Source organism: Clupea harengus, chromosome 1 (assembly GCF_900700415.2).
Source record: "Clupea harengus chromosome 1, Ch_v2.0.2, whole genome shotgun sequence".
Taxonomy (NCBI): Eukaryota; Metazoa; Chordata; class Actinopteri; order Clupeiformes; family Clupeidae; genus Clupea; species Clupea harengus.
In genome coordinates this window covers 8072789-8091419 of record NC_045152.1, presented here as the reverse complement: position 1 = coordinate 8091419, position 18631 = coordinate 8072789, and the positions used below count along the sequence as shown (strand labels likewise).

At 42.0% G+C, this 18631-nt stretch overlaps 2 protein-coding genes across 6 annotated transcripts in view; both read left to right on the top strand.

The window, feature by feature from the left end:
• Positions 1 to 5849, top strand: part of sdk1a (sidekick cell adhesion molecule 1a) — a 225406-nt gene extending 219557 nt beyond the window's left edge. For 4 of the 5 annotated variants that reach the window (XM_031566337.2, XM_031566328.2, XM_031566313.2 and 1 more), the window contains 4 exons: positions 472 to 606; positions 2717 to 2840; positions 3637 to 3766; positions 4026 to 5849. In XM_031566337.2, coding sequence (XP_031422197.1) covers positions 472 to 606; positions 2717 to 2840; positions 3637 to 3766; positions 4026 to 4298 — 662 coding nt within the window. In that variant the 3' untranslated portion in view covers positions 4299 to 5849. The remainder of the gene's footprint in view (positions 1 to 471; positions 607 to 2716; positions 2841 to 3636; positions 3767 to 4025) is intronic. The other variant, XM_031566320.2, reaches the window with a different exon arrangement.
• A 425-nt stretch (positions 5850 to 6274) lies between these two features.
• On the top strand, positions 6275 to 16606 carry LOC105890717 (cytochrome P450 3A27-like). Its single transcript, XM_012816782.3, has 13 exons — positions 6275 to 6457; positions 9149 to 9245; positions 9350 to 9402; positions 9481 to 9580; positions 11488 to 11601; positions 11808 to 11893; positions 12015 to 12163; positions 13713 to 13837; positions 13940 to 14027; positions 14433 to 14593; positions 14767 to 14993; positions 15559 to 15721; positions 16259 to 16606. The coding sequence occupies exons 1-13, from the start codon at positions 6393 to 6395 to the stop codon at positions 16346 to 16348; spliced, it is 1518 nt and encodes a 505-aa protein (XP_012672236.2). The 5' UTR covers positions 6275 to 6392; the 3' UTR covers positions 16349 to 16606.
• Positions 16607 to 18631: the final 2025 nt, after the last annotated feature.

The following is an 18631-nucleotide window of genomic DNA, read 5'->3' as shown; positions in this document are numbered from 1 at the left end:
AAGTGCAGATGTCAAAATCTGATTGATATACTGACACTGCTATCTTTTGACTTGCAAATGCTGGCATCATGCCAACAGCAAAGGAAATAACAATCCTCATTTGGTTTGGATTCAGTAGTCAATGAGACACTATGTGTTTAAACAGCATATGATCTCCCAAGGGCCCAAACCAAAAGCCAACTGTTTTGAACACATAGCCAACCATACGGTTAGGGACTTTTTAAGGTTCAAGAAGAGGTTTACTGCTGACCTGCCTCAAATAAGTTGCCCCGGTAACGCACACACTTTGGACTCACTCGTGTTTGTCGGAAAAGTAGATAGCAAGATACAGGATTACTCCCATTTTCTCCCTCTTCATGTACTTTTGGGAGAGAAGCATAACATGTAACATGCATCACAGACGATTGCATCATCACATCTTAAATCTTTTGTAATGATTCGATTTTTTTCTCTCTCATTTGCCGCCTGTAGCCCAGCTGGAGACACCATTCTACGAGGAGTGGTGGTTCCTGATCATCCTGGCCCTCAGCGGCCTGATCCTGCTGCTGATGGTGGTGTTTGGGCTGCTCTTCCACGGCCAGAGCAGGAGGCACAAGGGCTCCACAGGTGAGGATGCTCCAGAGCTCACTATCGTACTCACTTACTCTTGCACACACTCTCGCTCACTAACACTCTCTCACTCTCACTCACTCACTCACACTCTCTCACTCTCACTCTCTCACTCACTCACTCACACTCTCATTCACTCACACTTACTCACTCACAAACTCATACATACTCTCTCACTCACACACTCACTCTCACTCACTCACTCACACTCTCTCTCTCACTCTCATTCACTCACACTCACTCACTCACAAACTCATACATACTCACTCACTCACTCACTCTCACACACTCACTCTCACTCACTCACTCAATCACACTCTCATTCACTCACACTCACTCACTCACTCACTCACTCACTCACTCTCACACACTCAAACTCACCCACCCACTCACTCACACTCTCACACACTCATACTCACACACTCACTCACTCACTCACTCACACACTCATACTCACTCACTCACCCACCCACTCACCCACTCATACTCACACACACACTCACTCACTCACTCACTCACTCACTCACTCACTCATACCCACTCATTAACTCACTCACACACTCACTCACTCACTCACTCACTCACACACTCACATACTCATACCCACTCACTCACTCACTCACTCACTCACACCCTCATACCCACTCACTCACTCACTCACTCACTCACACTCTCACACACTCACTCACACACTCACACACTCACTCACTCACTCACTCACTCACACACTCACTCACTCACACACTCACTCACTCACACACTCACTCACTCATACTCACACACTCACTCACTCACTCACTCACACACTTACTCACTCACTCACTCACACACTCACTCACACACTCACACACTCATAACCACTCATTAACTCACTCACTCACTCAAACACTCACTCACTCACTCACTCACTCACTCACTCACTCACTCACTCACTCACTCACTCACTCACACACACACTCACACACTCATACCCACTCACTCACTCACTCACTCACTCACTCACTCACTCACTCACACACTCACTCACTCACTCACTCACTCCTCTGTCTGCCGTTAACCCACACTCTCATGCATTCAGCTCTCCATCTGCTCATGTATTTATGTACATGTGAAGGGCACTGTTACTACATCATGGCTTCTGCTGTTCCTGCAGTGTCCACAGGAATTAGACATGTTTGGATTTTTGATCTACTCTTCGGTTCATCTATCCGTGTTGCACAACGGCTCATCTATCCACTATTTTCTTAGTCATGGGGATCTCTGGAAACAAACTATTTATATATATATATATATATATATATATATGTGTGTGTGTGTGTGTGTGTGTGTGTGTGTGTGTGTGTGTTTTTAGTCCATATATATATAATTACTTTTTACAAGTAGGCTAGCAGACACAGCGTGCCTTCCAGCACCAAGCTCCCAGGGTTAGGGATAAATTGGTTTCCTGGTCAGCATCCAGTGTGAAGTGACTCCTGATGATCCTTCTCCAGCTGGCTACACCACTTAACTGGCCATCGACCAGATTACCAATTTACCTCCGACATGCACAGCATCTGTTTCTCCATTTGATATTTCTGCATTAGAGAGACTAAATTAATTTGTTTGGAGGGATGCATAACCGAAGCCATTCCTACCAAACATAGCTTTCCCTTGTCATACTTGTCATAACTGAAGCCATTCCTACCAAACACAGCTTTCCCTTTTCATACTTGTCATAACCGAAGCCATTCCTATCAAACTAAACTTTCCCTTTTCATACTTGTCATAACCGAAGCCATTCCTATCAAACAAAACTTTCCTTTGCCATACTTGTCATAACCGAAGCCATTCCTACCAAACACAGCTTTCCCTTGTCACACTTGTCATAACCGAAGCCATTCCTACCAAACACAGCTTTCCCTTTTCATACTTGTCATAACTGTGTGTGTGAACATCGCCTCACTGTACTACCATAACTTTTTATATAAACATTCTTTGATTTATTCAGTTTATGTTTCCGTGACACTATGGCGTGGACATTTGCATGCTGTGGACATTTGTCCTCTCTCCCTGGCCATTTGTCCCCTCTCCCTGTGGCGATGACGCTCATGTCACCTTCACCTCCCAGCAGGCAAAGCCGTCTCAACGGTGGAGGAGTCTGTCACCCTCGACAACGGAGGCTTCACAGCGCTGGAGCTCAACAGCAGACCTCTGCACGTCAAGAGCACCTTCCTGCGCAAGAACGGGACCAGGTGAGAGGTTATCATATCCCTGACAGGCCTGTTTTCTCACTGTGTATTGAACAGCTTGTCTCTTTATGAGTGTCTTTCATTCTGTATACATGAATACAAGGCTGACAAGTTGATACTAATTGATTAAACTGATGCTAATACTAATACTGTCAACAATATTTGAATTATTTCATAGTCCAGAATTCAGTATTGAATTGGGATAGTGTTTTTTTTTTAATCACAGTTTTGTTGGTGAATCCTTGACTGCTTTTGGTAGAAATTTCAACATTGTATGTGGTGTTCCTATTCATGAGGCTAGTTCAGTACTTACAAGTGTGTTTGTGATGTTCCTATTCATGAGGTTAGTTCAGTACTTACAAGCTTGTTGACTGTTTTATCATGAGTGTTTTATCTTGGTATGGTTTTGAGGTTGAATGGGAATATTGTTTTGAATGGAAATTTGAGGTCGGTAGACCTGATACTCTGCACACTAGACACGCCTGTTCCAGCCATTTAGATCTGTGTACATGAATCCTCCTTTTTGTGCAGTAGATGTAACTCAATAGGACAGAACAAAAGCCCAGATCACACAAAAGAGTTCAAGCGGTGTGAACACCAACACCAGTAAATGCAGCACAAAAGAACTAGCGCAATCATGACAGCAAGGAAAACACACCAGCAGTTGTGCTAACTTGTCTTCATTTTTGTGTTACATTTTTTGCCTTGCTAAAAGATAAGGACAGCTGTGAAGAAGGCAGGCCCCAGCCTGTATCCCAGCCTCATTCTCCCTGACCCCGCCATTCTTTCCCTCTCCCAGATCTCCCCCTCGGCCAAACCCAGCAGGGCTTCGCTACTCGGACGAGGACATCTGCAACAACTACAATGGCGGCGTGTCGACTGAGAGCACCGCCCTCACAGAGAGGCCCACAGAGGCCTCTGAGTCAGAGGTAGACACACACACACACACACACACACACACACACACACACACAGCACCAGCGCAACCGGTAGAGCAAGTGAGGACAAGCCCTAAATCTGATTTCCAGCTAAACTCTCTCAATCCCAGGATTTGCAATGGGGGCACGTAGCAAAACAATTGCACAAAACAATCTGCTCATGTGTCACAGAATGTCAGTACACAACTCTTTCTCTTTCTGTTCCCTTTCTCTCTCTCTCTAAACACACACACTTCCTTTTTTCTCAAAGGCCACGGACAGTGACTGCGAGGAGGACCAGGTCAAGCACTCGTTTGTGAACCACTACATGAGCGACCCCTCGTACTTCAACTCGTGGAAGAGGCAGCAGAAGGGCCTGAAGCAGACGCTGGCCTGCGCCTACGAGGAGTGTGCCAGCGGCGACACAGACTCCTACTACCAGACAGTGGTCACCCAGCACAGCGTGGGGGGCGTGTACACCCCCGCCGGACAGCCCGCCACGGGCTCACGGACGCCCGTCACAGGCTTCTCGTCCTTTGTGTGACGGCCCGGGGCTCAGTGGGTGCTAGAACTAAGTTCAAAAAGAATTTTAAAAAAAGGGGGTCTGGCCCCTCTGGCTTTGGCTCAGAGTCTGATAGCTGGTGGGATCGTGCAGTGGAAGGAAGGAAGGATGGATGGATGGAAAGAAGGAAAGAAAGAAGGATGGATGGAAAGAAGGAAGGAAGGAGCAAATGACACTAGTGGAGAGATACTCACAGACATTTGACATTTCACTTCGAGCACTATATAAGATATTTAAGACTGGTCATTTGTTGGGTTTTTATGTACTTTCATGCTGATCAGTGATTGTGTCAGTTTCAAAAGAAGAGGAAAAAATTATGAATTAATTAATTAAGAAAAACTTTTTGTTCACAGGAAGAAAAAAAACTTGTCTGCAAAAGCACCTGAGATAATCACTACATTTGGAAGTGTACGATCACGTTTTATTTTTGTGTTTGTGTGTGTGAGTGTGTAGACATGTGTGTAAGAGAATGGAGTCATGAATCGCATCTGTGTGTGCAACCCAGAGTTCAAATCTACTTTTTTAGATGTATGTTGAAAGCAGGGTATCCATAACGATAGGGCAGGTCATACAATGATGAATAGTGCATCTACGGAAGAACATTCTCTCTTCTATGTCTCAAATAAATCATTCCAAGACCATTCCCGTGTCACTTTCACAGTGGATCTCAATGGAATGACACCATGCGTGAACGACTGCTTAATTATGTACCAAGTCGAGTCAAACATCTGACTATCCACAATGTCCATGCAGCCTGTCACCTATGCTCAATGTAAAGTTCTTTAGGACTTTTCTTTGAATATGAAGAGCTGAGTAGTGCTGTCTGCTGTGTGTGCTTGTTTACTGCTTCACAAAGTAACCAGTGCCAGTATCCAAAGAAAACCTTCCCCTTCGAGTGGCGAGTAAAGGAGGGCGTAATCCGGCGGTGTTTTTCCACTGCTTAGTATCCTCCCAGCATCACAACAACTACAAAAGCACTTGATTTGACTTCAAATTAGACAGAAAACTTTAACGAAGGATTCTGTTATGATTTGTTTCCTCTCTCAACAGTATGAATGTAGTAATTCCCTAGTCAGTGTTTGTGGGAGGAAGGAAATGTATTGCCTTTGCACACATCAACTGCACTCCTAAGCCATACGGGCATCACTTTAACAAGAAAAAAAAACATTGCATTAAGCATAATTTGCTTAACAAAATCCCCATGACTTGTTGTGTTTTTTAACTGACAGGCATTGTTTTGTTCCCTTTTTAGCTGTGTTATATGTTTAATGCTCAGACCGTCAGATTTCGAGAATTATTTGCTCTGGATTTTTTTTAAGTGTTTTTGAAAAGTGCTGTTGATTCACTGTATTTTTTTTTGTTGGATTTTATGGTTTCTGCAGCTTTACACTCAATGCCAAACACTGTACAGAAAACTATTCTTCTATCAGTCATGAACTGCATCATCTGTTTCACCATGAGTGTATGTTATTGAATTTTCATACAGTAAAATGATTTCCCACCTTTTGAGAGGAATTAAATGTTTGCTGTTCACTTTTATGTGTCTGAACCTGGCATTTTCAGAAGTGTGTTCTGTACAACTTTTCAAAGGCCACCACAGCCCTTTCAGAGACTACATACAGGTGGGACAATGTGACCACACAAGTCATTGAAGTCGTGGAATTTAGACTTAAGTACTTTATGTACTTAAGCTTATGTAATAGCACTACTATTTCTGTACTTTATACCTACACAATAACTAATAGCTTAAATATAGCCTACTTATTCTTACTTAATACTTATGTTTATTTAACATTTACAACACCGAGTCAGCCAAATAGTTTTCTGGTTAAAAAATGAATTAATAATAATTGGTCTATACTCCGGTTTCGGCATCCCAGATAGCACACAGTTGGGAAGAGATTCTGTCGGCATCTGAGGATCACATGACACCTACTCCAGCCCACTTCCTGTTTTTACAGCGCCCACGTAAACCCTTTAAATGTTGTGGTTCATCGGCTTTAGTCCAGGCAATAACTTCTCACAGATTTCTATTTCCAGGACACCTTTGCTGGGTACGGACTGAAATAGATAAATATGCTGCCTTCCTTGTCAGTGGAGACGTGGAGTCTCTTAGTTTTGCTTCTTACGCTCTTGATAATGTAAGTGTACTATTTTATTTGTTGAATGTTCTTTAAGGGCTCTGTCCTAGTGTGTTTTTATATTAGGCTACACAAGAACTGATAATACGGTTACAACAAGGGAGGAGACGATTGGTAGTTGGTAACCTGTATGAACAGTGCAGCAACAGGTTCAGATGCTTTCTCTCTGCGATCAGTGCGTGTTGCATTTACCAATGGGGCACGTAGTTTTCTGTTACGGTGGCATTTATGGTTAACTTGTCCAGTGCAACCCTTCTCTCGGCCCGGGTGCAAAAGTGCGCAAAAGCCCACCCACCCGCAACATGGGAGGTCTTCAAACTTTAAAACTCGTTGTGTCTCAAATATGTTTGTGTATATACACATCAATTTCAATGTACTTAAAGAGCTCTGGTACTTGCGACAGTAGATGGAGTTGTCAGAAACACTTGGAAAAGCAGTTTTAATGTCTATGTCAACTTAGAAGAGTAATTAAAGCCACGATATATTTTTGCACGTTTCCTACACACTAAAGACACCGTATGCTGACACTCTGTAGCGCTCTGGGGGTTATTATGAACTACATATTTTTTAAGAGAATGTGCCATTAACCAACTCAGCGACAGTAATAAACGCAAATCACTGTTGACATTGCTATTGGATAGTTCTGTTGTCCCTGCCTGAAAGAACTGGATTCGGACATGACACAGGGATGTCATGGCAAAAGGTGTCCGGGTGCCAAAAGGGGTCCGGGTGATGTAATATTGGCTTTCGAACGACTCTTGAGTGCCACTGCTAACTCTAGAGGTCAAGTCAAATGTATTTAAAAACAGCTCACGCTTACCAAAGTGCTGTACAATTACATAAAAATAAAATAAAATATCAAAACAAATAGAAAACAGAAACAAAACAATAAGATCACAAAAAAAAAAAAAATCGAATAGAAAAAACAGAAGCAACGCACTACGCAACTAAGCATATATATATATACACATCAAAAGAACAGAAACACCTCTAACAGAAAGCAAATATACAAATTATCAACTAAAATCAGGGGGATCCAAATGCTAAGGAAAAAAAGTAGGTTTTGAGCCTGGACTTGAAGGAGTTGAGGGGGGAGAGGGGGCTGATCTTATAGAGAGGGGGATGCTGTTCCACAGTCTAGGGGCTGCAACAGAAAAGGCGCGGTCACCCCTGGATTTAAGTTTAGATTGGGGGACTGTCAGGAGCCCTAAGTTAGATGACCTGAGGGGCCTGGTGGTAGAATAGGAGATTAAGATGATATAAGACGGAGCCTGCCCACTAAGGGCTTTAAAAAACGAACAGGAGCACCTTAAAATCAACCCTGAACCACACTGGAAGCCAGTAGAGAGAGGCCAGGATCGGGCTAATATGGTCTCTTTTCCGGGTACCGGTCAGGAGCCTTGCAGCGGCGTTTTGGCCTAGTTGTAGGTGGGACAGGGACGAATGGCTAATTCCTGTATACAAGGAATTGCAGTAGTCTAGCCGGGAGGATATGGAGGCGTGGATGACTTTCTCAAGATCTTTGGGTGACAGGAAAGACTTGATTTTGGCAATGGTGCAGAGTTGGTAGAAGCTGGCTTTGACTACTGCATTGACCTGTTTGTCAAATTTAAAGGCAGAATCGAATATTACACCAAGGTTTTTTGACTTGGGGCTTCACCAGAGTAGACAGATTGCCTAGGCTGCTGATGGTCAGTTTGATGGAGTCAGGGGGGCCAAATAATATAACTTCAGACTTATTCTCATTTAATTGTAGGACATTTTGTGCCATCCAACACTTGATGTCCTCAAGACAGTCCAAGAGACTGTTTAGATTTTACCGGTCGTTAGGTTTTAGGGGGAGATAAAGCTGTGTGTCATCTGCATAGCAATGGAAAGAGATGTTGTGCCTTTGAATAATTTGACCAAGGGGGAGCATGTAAATAGAAAACAGGATGGGACCTAGGATGGAACCCTGTGGGATCCCGCAGGAAAGACTAGCAGATGAGGAGGAAAAATTACCTATATTCACAGCAAAACTTCTATTGCTGAGGTAGGATGAGAACCAGCTCAAGGCAATACCACTAACTCCAACCGCACTGGAGACGGTCAATTAAAATGTTGTGATCCACTGTGTCAAAAGCTACACTGAGGTCAAGAAGAATCAGAACAGCTAGGTGGGGTCTTGCTTCGTGCCTTCTCAACTTGTAATACAGCAATTAAATATCACCGCGGTTGTTTTGAGATACTTTGTGATTCTTATTAGCCGGGCAGTACAAATGCATATGAAAAGTAATTGAAGTAGTGCCACCTCTAGTTAGCAGTAGCACCCAGCTATACCTCAGAGTGCCAGGAGTAGAGTGCAGCTAACTGATATAATTAAAAATGAAGTTCCAGATGTCCAAAACGAGCTTTAAATAAACAGAATCGTGATATTAAGTTATTTGATCACGTTTATTGTATTTATCGCCGTAATTCCAGAGTAATGTTCGGTATGCCAAGAAGATTCTATATCATTCACGTGAAAAAGCAAAACAGCTGATCGGGACGTCATCCGGAACTTCTGGCAGGCTGGAACTTTCTGTCCATGACACCTCCCTTAAGACCCCCTACCTACCCCCTACGGCATCAGCTCTGTTAACAGACATCTACATTTTGTCATTAAGGGGATTTATATGGTAATGGATTGTGTATGTGTGGTCTCCCTTTAAGATATGGGACCTGGCCTTATGGATATTTCAAAAATCTGGGCATTCCGGGACCTCGACCTTGGCCATTCCTGGGGTCATTTGGAACAATAATAATTAAAGTGAGCAATCGTTTCACATTAGGCGAACATTTTTGACACCATACAAAAAAGTATGTTATGTTTTGTTTTGTAACGTTCATTTCCACTATGTTTTCACCATGTAGGGTTTTCACAACTTTGACATACAGTGTCACCAAAAATATGGAAAAATGTGGGGGTGAGTAAAATTGCAAATAACAGGTTTCAGCACATTATATCGGGTGGTGGTGCTTTCAGCTTCCCTTTTGTCGTTCAGGATCTTTGAGGGCAGATCACCGGTGCTGATGGTAGCAGACCCTGGGATCATAAAAGCAGTTATGGTCAAGGAGTTTTACACTACTTTCACCAACAGAAGGGTAGGTTCTTGCCTTTCTGTGTTGTGGCTTGCAATATATGACTCATACTTGACAGGAACATAGAGTGCTCCCCTTAAATTTGTCAGTGCCTCTACTAAGATCACTGAAGACTCTGGCCCCTATTTTTAGGGCGATAACGGCTGGCAGAAACGCAAATAGCCTGCAATTCGTTCAAAAGTTAAAAAAAGCCATGGATAAAAGGATACAATTTCAATCTAATTAACATCAAATACCATAGCTATTTGAGATGAACCTAATACGAGGTGCGATCAAAAAGTTCAGAGACTGCGCCCATAAAAAGTAAAAACCGTACCTGATTCAAATTTCGCTGCCATCTCCTGCAGCAATACACCGCGCCCAGTGCTCCTGCCAGGCTTGGGACGCTCCCTGGAAATCCCATTCTTCTATGGTCGGCTGGCGTTTGGGTGCTCTATTATGACAACGTGCACACTCCCAGTGCACAAGTTTTGATTGCGATTGTCGCTCCCCACCACCCCTACCCGCCGGATTTGGCTCCCTGAGATTTCTTCCTTTACCTCAAGATGAAGTTCAAGTTGAAGGGTCGCCGTTTGGACCCAGTGGAGGAGATCCAAAGCGCTTTGTAGATTGTGCTGAATAAGATAAGAAGAAATAAGAAATAAGAACAGAACATCCAGGGAGAGATGCAGGCATGGCAGGAGCACCGGGTGCAGTGTGTCGCTGCACAAGGTGATTACTTCAAAGGAGATGGCGGCCAAATTTTAAATCAAGTACAGTTTTTGCTTTTTATAGACAGTCTCAGAACTTTTTGATCTCACATCGTATGAATCTAGTCCAAAAATACATTCTCCAGAATGTTGGCCTACGTGTGGTGGGCTCTATTGAACTCAATAAAATAACTTAAGATTGTCATGGAATCTAAGTGAGCAAAACGCTTTCTTTTTTTTACAGGCTCAAATCACATAGGCTAACCTGATTAACAATGTAACAGTCAGTTTGAAGAGAAGTGGTAGGACATTTTAAAACAGGTCCAACAAGCTACAATTATGTTTCAACAAATTAAATAGTTTGGAACAACAGAAGAAGCACTAGGGTTTATAAAACTGTCCAGAACTCACAGTGATATCGCCATTTTCTTTCATTGTAATTTAGTCTGACGCATTCAGTTTTAGGGGATTGCTCGACAATGCTATTGGTCGGCTTTAACCGCACCTTTCACTAATTGGCTTCGGCCTGGCTCTGCCCTTTGATCACACCTTCACCGCTCACTTTACTGCATGCGCTCCCATTTCCGCCAACCATTATCGTCCTAAAAAAACGGGCCTCTATGTACTTACCATAAGCACAAAAGGATTAGATTTCTGCAAGTCACTATGGGGACACCCTCTGAAATGTAGTCAGCCTGTAGTTTCCAAAGTGTAGCACCAAATGTAGAAGCCCTCTTAAAGTTACAGAATAACAATTGTTTCAGCAAGATACAGTAAATACATAATCCAAAATCAGATTCTAGAGAAAAGTTGGTGAATTTAAGGACTGTAAATTTCAAATGGTGAGGTTTTGCAGAATGTTACGTAGAGCCACCAGAGCAGCACATTAAGGAACATTCAAGGTTTCAAAAAGGGGGAAATTATTCTTATGTTTGGGGCGACAGTGGTACAGGAGGTAAAGAAGTCGTTTAGTAAGCAGAAGGTTGCTAGTTTGATTCTCTGTCGAAGCGTCCTTGAGCAAGACACTGAACCCCTAATTGCTCCTGATGGGCAGTGTGCCATCAGTGTAAATGTAAAATTTGTATACATTGTAAGTCGCACATATGTAAGTCGCTTTGGATAAAAGCGTCTGCTAAATGACTAAATGTAAATGTAAATGTTTGGACAAATATTCTTCTCAAAATGTGAGGTTACATCTTATATATGACTTTATGCGTGCAGAAAGATATTCTTTCTGGGCCCTTGTCTGATGCACTTACCGCTGTCGAGGATGAGAGGTGGAAGAGAATCCGGAATAGCCTCTCTCCAACATTCACAAGTGGACGAATGAAAGAGGTGATTCATGTCTGATTGATTGTATTTATAAAATGATTATATTGCAAATATCTATCAATGAATATACATGTTGGGATGAGGAAAAGTTGAACAAAAGCTTAAATGGACTCTCAGATATAATAATCAGCTCTATTTAGGTTAAATGATCATGCAATGCAAATACAAATTATTCACCTTTTTAAATGTGTTGATTTCTGTTTTTCCAGGTATTTCCTATAGTTGGAGATTATGCAGAACGTTTAATAGAGCACTTGAAAAAACAAAACTTAAAGGAACCAATTAATATGAAAGAGTAAGTCAAACTTTTTCCCGGCCAAAACTTAATATTTCTATACACTCCTCGGTGCCCATAGTAGTTCTGTTTACACCAAACATGACGATCCATTTAAATGTTGTTGTTTTTTTACCCACAGCATGTTTGGTTTGTACAATATGGATGTTCTGATCAGTACTTCATTCAGTGTGGAGACTGATTCCATCAACAACCCAAAGGATCCTTTTGTTGCCAAAGTAAAGAAACTTATGAATTTCAGCCTGTTCAATCCAATTCTTCTCATTGCTAGTAAGTATGCAAGTTCCAACGCCATGTGATCCGTTATAGGACAAACTTTCTACTCTGAAAACACTGTTCTGGAATCAAGTGCTACTACCTCTATTTATAGCCCACAGGAAGTATGGGTTGTTGCATTTTCTTACACAGGCAGTAATTAGAAAAATGAAATTGTCACACATTTTAAATCAAGACTTATTTAAATTGTACAGAACATAACAATAATTATATTGTAACGTTGGTGGGTTTTTCAAAGAAAACAGCTTGTTGTTTACTTTTTGGCCGCATGCCTTTTATTGTGACGCACAGAAAGACAGGAAACAATGATAACCATAATGGGAGAAACAGAAGGCAGGTCTGACTTTGATATAACAAAGATAGTAACAGTGCCAGATACACTACTCAAAACTCAGCAGCCTGTCTCCTTTATCGCTTTTCTGAAATAAGGAAGTAAACTATGTTGTCGACATACATGCGTGAGGAGGCTAAAACTCTACACTAAACTCTTAACAAACTGTGATATCAGTAGCAGAGAATGACAAAAATATAAATATAGTGAAGGATTGCCGAACAGAATTTATTTTGTAATTGCTTTATTAAAAAAAGAAAGCAAACACACACTTCAATCGTAGTCTATGGAGACACTGTTTTTTGGCCAGAAAATGGCCTCCAGTGGTTTAATAGGCCTACCCGATGCTAACTAGCTGAGGCAAACCCTCCAAAATCCTGACCCCCTGATTCACACTACTTTGGCATCCCAACCTCACTTCTCAGGGCAGATGTGCATGGCAGTCGCAAAAGCCACTTAGTGCTCAAAACCTGGGGTACCACTCTAAAGCATGTCAGAACGTATAGGTACCTCAACCTGGATCATTGTAGGTCAGCAGTGCAGTCCTAAAACAACCAAGTATCTCTTGAAGAAGCTCTTGAAGACCCAACTCTTCAGAGAGCACCTCCTTTCCTAACTTGCACTTCCTCTCCCTTCCTCTTTCTTTCTCTAACTATCCTTATTCTTCCTCTAATGCTATCTCCTCTAACTAGCACTTAACTAGCACTTACAGTAGTTACATTCCTGCACTTTTTTTTAATTCTTATGTAAAGTAGTATTTATTGTTACACTAGGTCTCTATTGTTCGTAGCTTGATTGTTCTCTCCTTTGTACGTCTCTTTGGATAAAAGCGTCTGCTCAATGACTAAATGTAATGTAATGTAAAGTATCATCACTGGATCCAGATATTATTTTCCACAATACTGTATCGATGCTTTGACATCTTGTATTGCATTATTATTAATTTATATGTGTATGTGTGTGTGTGTGGTTATTTATTTATGTCTGTATACACTGCAAGTTTCTATAGACCCTTGATATCAATGCAATACCTGATCAGTAACCATAGATGGCAAATTGACCTGAAGGCCTGCCCCCCCACTTTTTTTCATGAAGCAATTAATCACTTTCCTCACTACAAATGAGATAGTTCTCTGTGTTACTGTGGTGCACTTGTATTGTCACATTTATATGGCTGTTAACTTCACAACCTCCTTTTCTCTTTACATTCAGTTATGTTTCCTTCCATGGTCCCTCTGATGGACAAAATGGGTATCAGTTTTCTTTCAACATCTATAATGGACTATTGTTACCAAACACTTCAAAAGATTAAGGAGCAGCACCTAGAGGGTGATAATGTATGTTTACCAAAGATCTACCTTATCTGGACACAAACTGATTAATGCTAGACTGCAAATGGTAGTGTTTTGCTCACTCAGGATGTTTTTGTTTGTTAAAAGGGGAGAGTGGACTTCCTGCGACTCATGATACGTTCCCAAATCTCAAATGAGGAAGCTGAGAAAATCAGTGAAGATCAACCTGTTAAAGGTACTGTACTCCTTAAGTGCCTTAAAGGTGGAGTCTGCCATTCATACACTTTTTGTCAAATTCAGTTCTGTTTGTATGCTCAAAAAAAAACTTTGGTGTTCATACCCTGTCCTGGAGTTCTAAATGGGAAACAACGTGGTTCCAACCAAGCCATACACTATTCCAGCCGATCAACACATTGCTCCAGAGGCACGTAAGGGAGGGAGGGGTGTAATTTAGGGCCCGTCCACACGGAACCTGGATTGCCTGAATCCGGAAAGAAATGTTGTCGGATTGGCCTCTCGTCCACACGAGTTGGCTGCTGGGCTCAAATATCAACAACCTTTCACCAGAATCTTAGGCTTTGCCTTGAACAGCTACATCATAGATCGAAAGACTCAATTCTCTCCGTTGTGTAATTTTCAGGACTAACAGATCATGAAATCCTCTCCCAGTCATTCCTCTTCATTGTGGCTGGATATGACACAACTGGCTCCACTCTCAGTTTTCTTGCCTACAATATTGCAACGAATCCAGAAGCTCAAAGCAAGCTCACAGAGGAGATTGATTCAGTGTTTCCAAACAATGTAAGTTCAAAAACGGTAAAGGCTACTGTTCATTCTATTATGTCTGAAAGGAATATTTACTTTATCTGTCCTCTAGAATAAGTTACTTAAGATCACTAATGATTATAACGCAAAAAAAAAAAAAATCAACATCATTTCATGTACCACCAGAGTGTTATGTGTTGTTGTTGTAGGCCCCGGTCACCTATGACAAGCTGATGCACCTGGAGTATCTGGATATGGTCATCTGGGAGTCCATGCGAGTGTGGCCGCCTGCTCCACGTCTAGAGAGGATGTGCAAACAGACAGTGGTGATAAATGGAGTCACGATCCCCAAAGGCACTCTTGTTGGCATTCCTGTGTACGCTTTGCACCGCGACCCAGAGCTGTGGGATTCCCCTGAGGCTTTCAAACCAGAAAGGTAGAGTCCACTGGATCACTGAACCAGAAAAGCACAGAACCTGTTCCCATTACCACTGATAGTATTTTTTGGTCACACTTTATTTGGATGGTCCCCTATAGACTATCTACAGATTATAGACAAACTGTCTGTTGAAACTCTGTTAACTACAATTTATGTTTAACAAACTGTCTGTTAAGTCTCTGTAGACGGACTATCCAAATAAAGAATTCCCTTTGTTCAGATCTTCACTATATCAAAAATGACAGCAAAATGGAAAGAAGAATAAAAAAACTGTAATATTCATGTAGTAATTGTAAGCACGTGATTAGAGCAAAGTCTACTGGATCACTGAACCAGAAAAGCGCAGAACCTGTTCCATTACCACTGATAGTATTTTTTTTATGAAAAAATAAGGATCCCCCTGTTCATATCGTATACTATATGAAAAATGACACAGCAAAATTAAGGAGTCAAGTGCTCAAGCGCCAGGATAATTAGAAAAACTGTAATATTCACGGAGTAGTTGAATATTCATCAAGTAAGTGATTACTAAATAAACAACCCTGTGTTTTAATTACTGAAGGTTCAGCAAAGAGAATAAGGAGAGTATTGATCCATACACTTACCTGCCCTTTGGAGTTGGACCCCGCAATTGCATTGGGATGAGATTTGCTCTTTTGATGGTGAAATTGATTATGGTACGGCTGCTCCAAAACTTCAACCTGGAGACATGCAAAGAGACTCCGGTAAGAGAGTGTCATTGCCATCAATTCCTAATATCTTTTGGATCCGCAATCACTTCTCAAGATTGAGCTGTTGTCTCATACTCTTTTTTAAGAGTTCAAATTACTTCTTCATACCTTTGATACCTTCCATACCTTCTTCATACCTTTGATATTTGCAACTTTTAAAGCCCCTCTAAATGTTTTAAATGTCATACATTTTTATTATTAAATGCTTTTAATGTTGGTTACTGATTATATTTAAGGTAATAATTACGTTAATATTAGCTAAATTACACTCAGAGTTTGTGTATTATATTAGTATGATGGCAGCCACTACTGTGTGCTGATCTTAATGTTTATCATTTCAGTGAAACTATATCTTTGACATGACAACTTTTCTGTGGTACATTTATTACAATGCCAATGTCATGTAATTATAAATGATTCGTATATATTATTATAAATATGATGATCAATGATAGTATGGTCAATTTTTGAGAACTAATATTATGGGGATGTCTAACTGATCTTTACCTCTCTTGCTATAATTTTTTTCAGATACCCATGGAACTTGATGCCCTACTTAGGCCAAAAAAGCCCATAATGCTCAAGCTTGCACCGCGATGTCACTATGGTACTGAAGAATGAGCACAATATCATTATTAACACAATATCATCTTCCATAGCTTGTTTTTGGCTATAATCTGTTTCTGTACTACCAAGCTTGTACCGCGATTTCACATTAGTACTGAAGAATGAACACAATATCATTAGTATCACAATATCATCTTCCATAGCTGTTTTTGGACTATAATCTGTTTCTGTACTACCTTGTTGTTGTGTTATAATCCTGGTGGGATTTCTGTATTGTGATGTTTAACTCTACATAAAAGCTTTTTATTTGTGCTTTTCGTCAGTCTGAAGTTACTTTATGGTTATTTGGTCAAATTAGCTTTTAATTATTATTTGTTGTTTGTTTTATTGTTTTGGTGGTTTTTATTGTTCTAATATCCATATCTATGGTTTTGTGCTGTTCCACCTCAAAGCCATCACTGACCCTCTCCTGGACCCCCTGCAGTTTGCCTAGAGAGCCAACAGGTCTGTAGACGATGCAGAAAACATGCAGACCTGCCAACATGTACGCATTTTGCGTACCTGCACGCATTTTGACATCAAAGTATGCTGGTACAAGTTGATGCTCTAAAAGTACGCAAAAATACAAAATAAAAACGGGTTCAACCTTCAAAGTCTGTCTGTGTCGAGTCGCCAAGGCGTACATAGGCAGCTGCAGCAGAGCAAGAAGCAGAAGAGGAGTTTGACCAATCACAGACCCCCTGCCGTTACTATCGTTACTATCCTCTGTATGACCCTCGAAATCAGAAAGTACTAGGTTACTCTGCAGTCAGTAGAATCAACCGCTGTTTTTGTCTCAGTTAGCGATTTTTCATTCATACTTACCTAACTCTCCCTTCTCGCCAACATCTGGCCAATTCTTCAAGTGGACATTAAACCAAGTTAAAAATCACTGAAAGGTAAACTAACGAGTAATGCAGAGATAAGACGTTAAATTAATTTAGTTTTAGCCCAACAATGTTAACCATGCGGTATTTATGTTCGCCATCGATTTAAAATGGCAAATATATCTAAGTGTCTTGGCTGTGTTACAAATGGTTTGACATTACGCTTTCTTGGTGTTTTTGATATTACTAATTTCAGACAAACTCTTGTAGTATGCTACCATGGCAGAACCACTCCATTCCATTACATTTTTTAGCTATTATCTATACTGTAACAAATCACGGAAGCGTGGAATCTTTGTTATGGCTTATTTATTTAACACTAAAACACAACACACTGACAAAATGGCACGGGCTTTATGCCCTGGTGCAAGTGACCACGAACAGACTGTGCTACAGTCACACACCTGCACAACCTCTGTCCCAACACATAACAACGACAGGTACTTAGAACCGTAAGGAACATCGTTAGGGAACATGCGCTAGTGCATCACATAGGGTATAACACATAGAGTACAACAGTGTGCGCCCGCCGCACGGCATTATGGGGCGACTATGCCGGCACGTTACACAGCCCCCACTAAGACTGGTTGGTGTCCTCATCAACCCAAGTCCTTACAACAAAGTCCTTCAAATGTGCCGGCAACCTGTGCTGTCGAGGTGTGCAGGTCGACAGTCGGCACAGCAGCCAGCGCAGCCTCCGGAGCTGCCGACGGGGCTGGCACCAGTGTTGGCGCGGGGCCCACTGTTTCACAGTCTATCTCAGCTCCAGCCGGTGCCAACGGCCGGTACGGGGCCAGCCGAACGCGATGGAGGGTCACAACCTTCCGCCGCCCTAACACCCGCATTGTCGTCGGATGGACCAACTTGGAGCCGACAGACCATGTGAGGCTCTGGCATGGCGGCAGCTGGACTCCTTGCCTCGGTGTAATGACAGTAGCGACACTGCTCTGCTACACAGGGGCGCCTGGACAAGGCGTCTGCGTTGCCATGCAACCGGCCAGCTCGGTGGCGAATTTCAAAATCATAATCTTGAACAGTCTCCATCCACCGAGCCAGCTGGCCCTCAGGCTCCTTGAAACTCAGCAGCCAGGTGAGTGAGGCGTGATCTGTTCTGAGTAGGAACCGCTTGCCGTACAGATAAGTACGGAAGTGGCGGATGCCCAGCACCACTGCATTTCTTTGGGTGCAATTTTAATCCCGCCCCGCGGATAGCATTGAACACTTTCCCCAAACTCTCCAGAGCCCCTGAAAAGTTGGTTGCATGACATAAAATGTCGTCCAGATACACTATGCAGCAACTACGTGGCATGTCCGCCAGAACTCTTTCCATCAAGCGTTCAAAAGTTGCGGGTCCATTACACAGTCCAAATGGTAGCACTTTGAATTGCCACAACCCCTGCCCGATAGTAAA

Coding starts and splice junctions, on each gene's coding strand:
- LOC105890717 (XM_012816782.3), top strand. CDS start 6,393: ATGCTGCCTTCCTTGTCAGTGGAGACGTGGAGTCTCTTAGTTTTGCTT. Junction 6,458..9,148: donor CTTCTTACGCTCTTGATAAT/GTAAGTGTACTA, acceptor TCTCCCTTTAAG/ATATGGGACCTGGCCTTATG. Junction 9,246..9,349: donor TTGGAACAATAATAATTAAA/GTGAGCAATCGT, acceptor TTCACCATGTAG/GGTTTTCACAACTTTGACAT.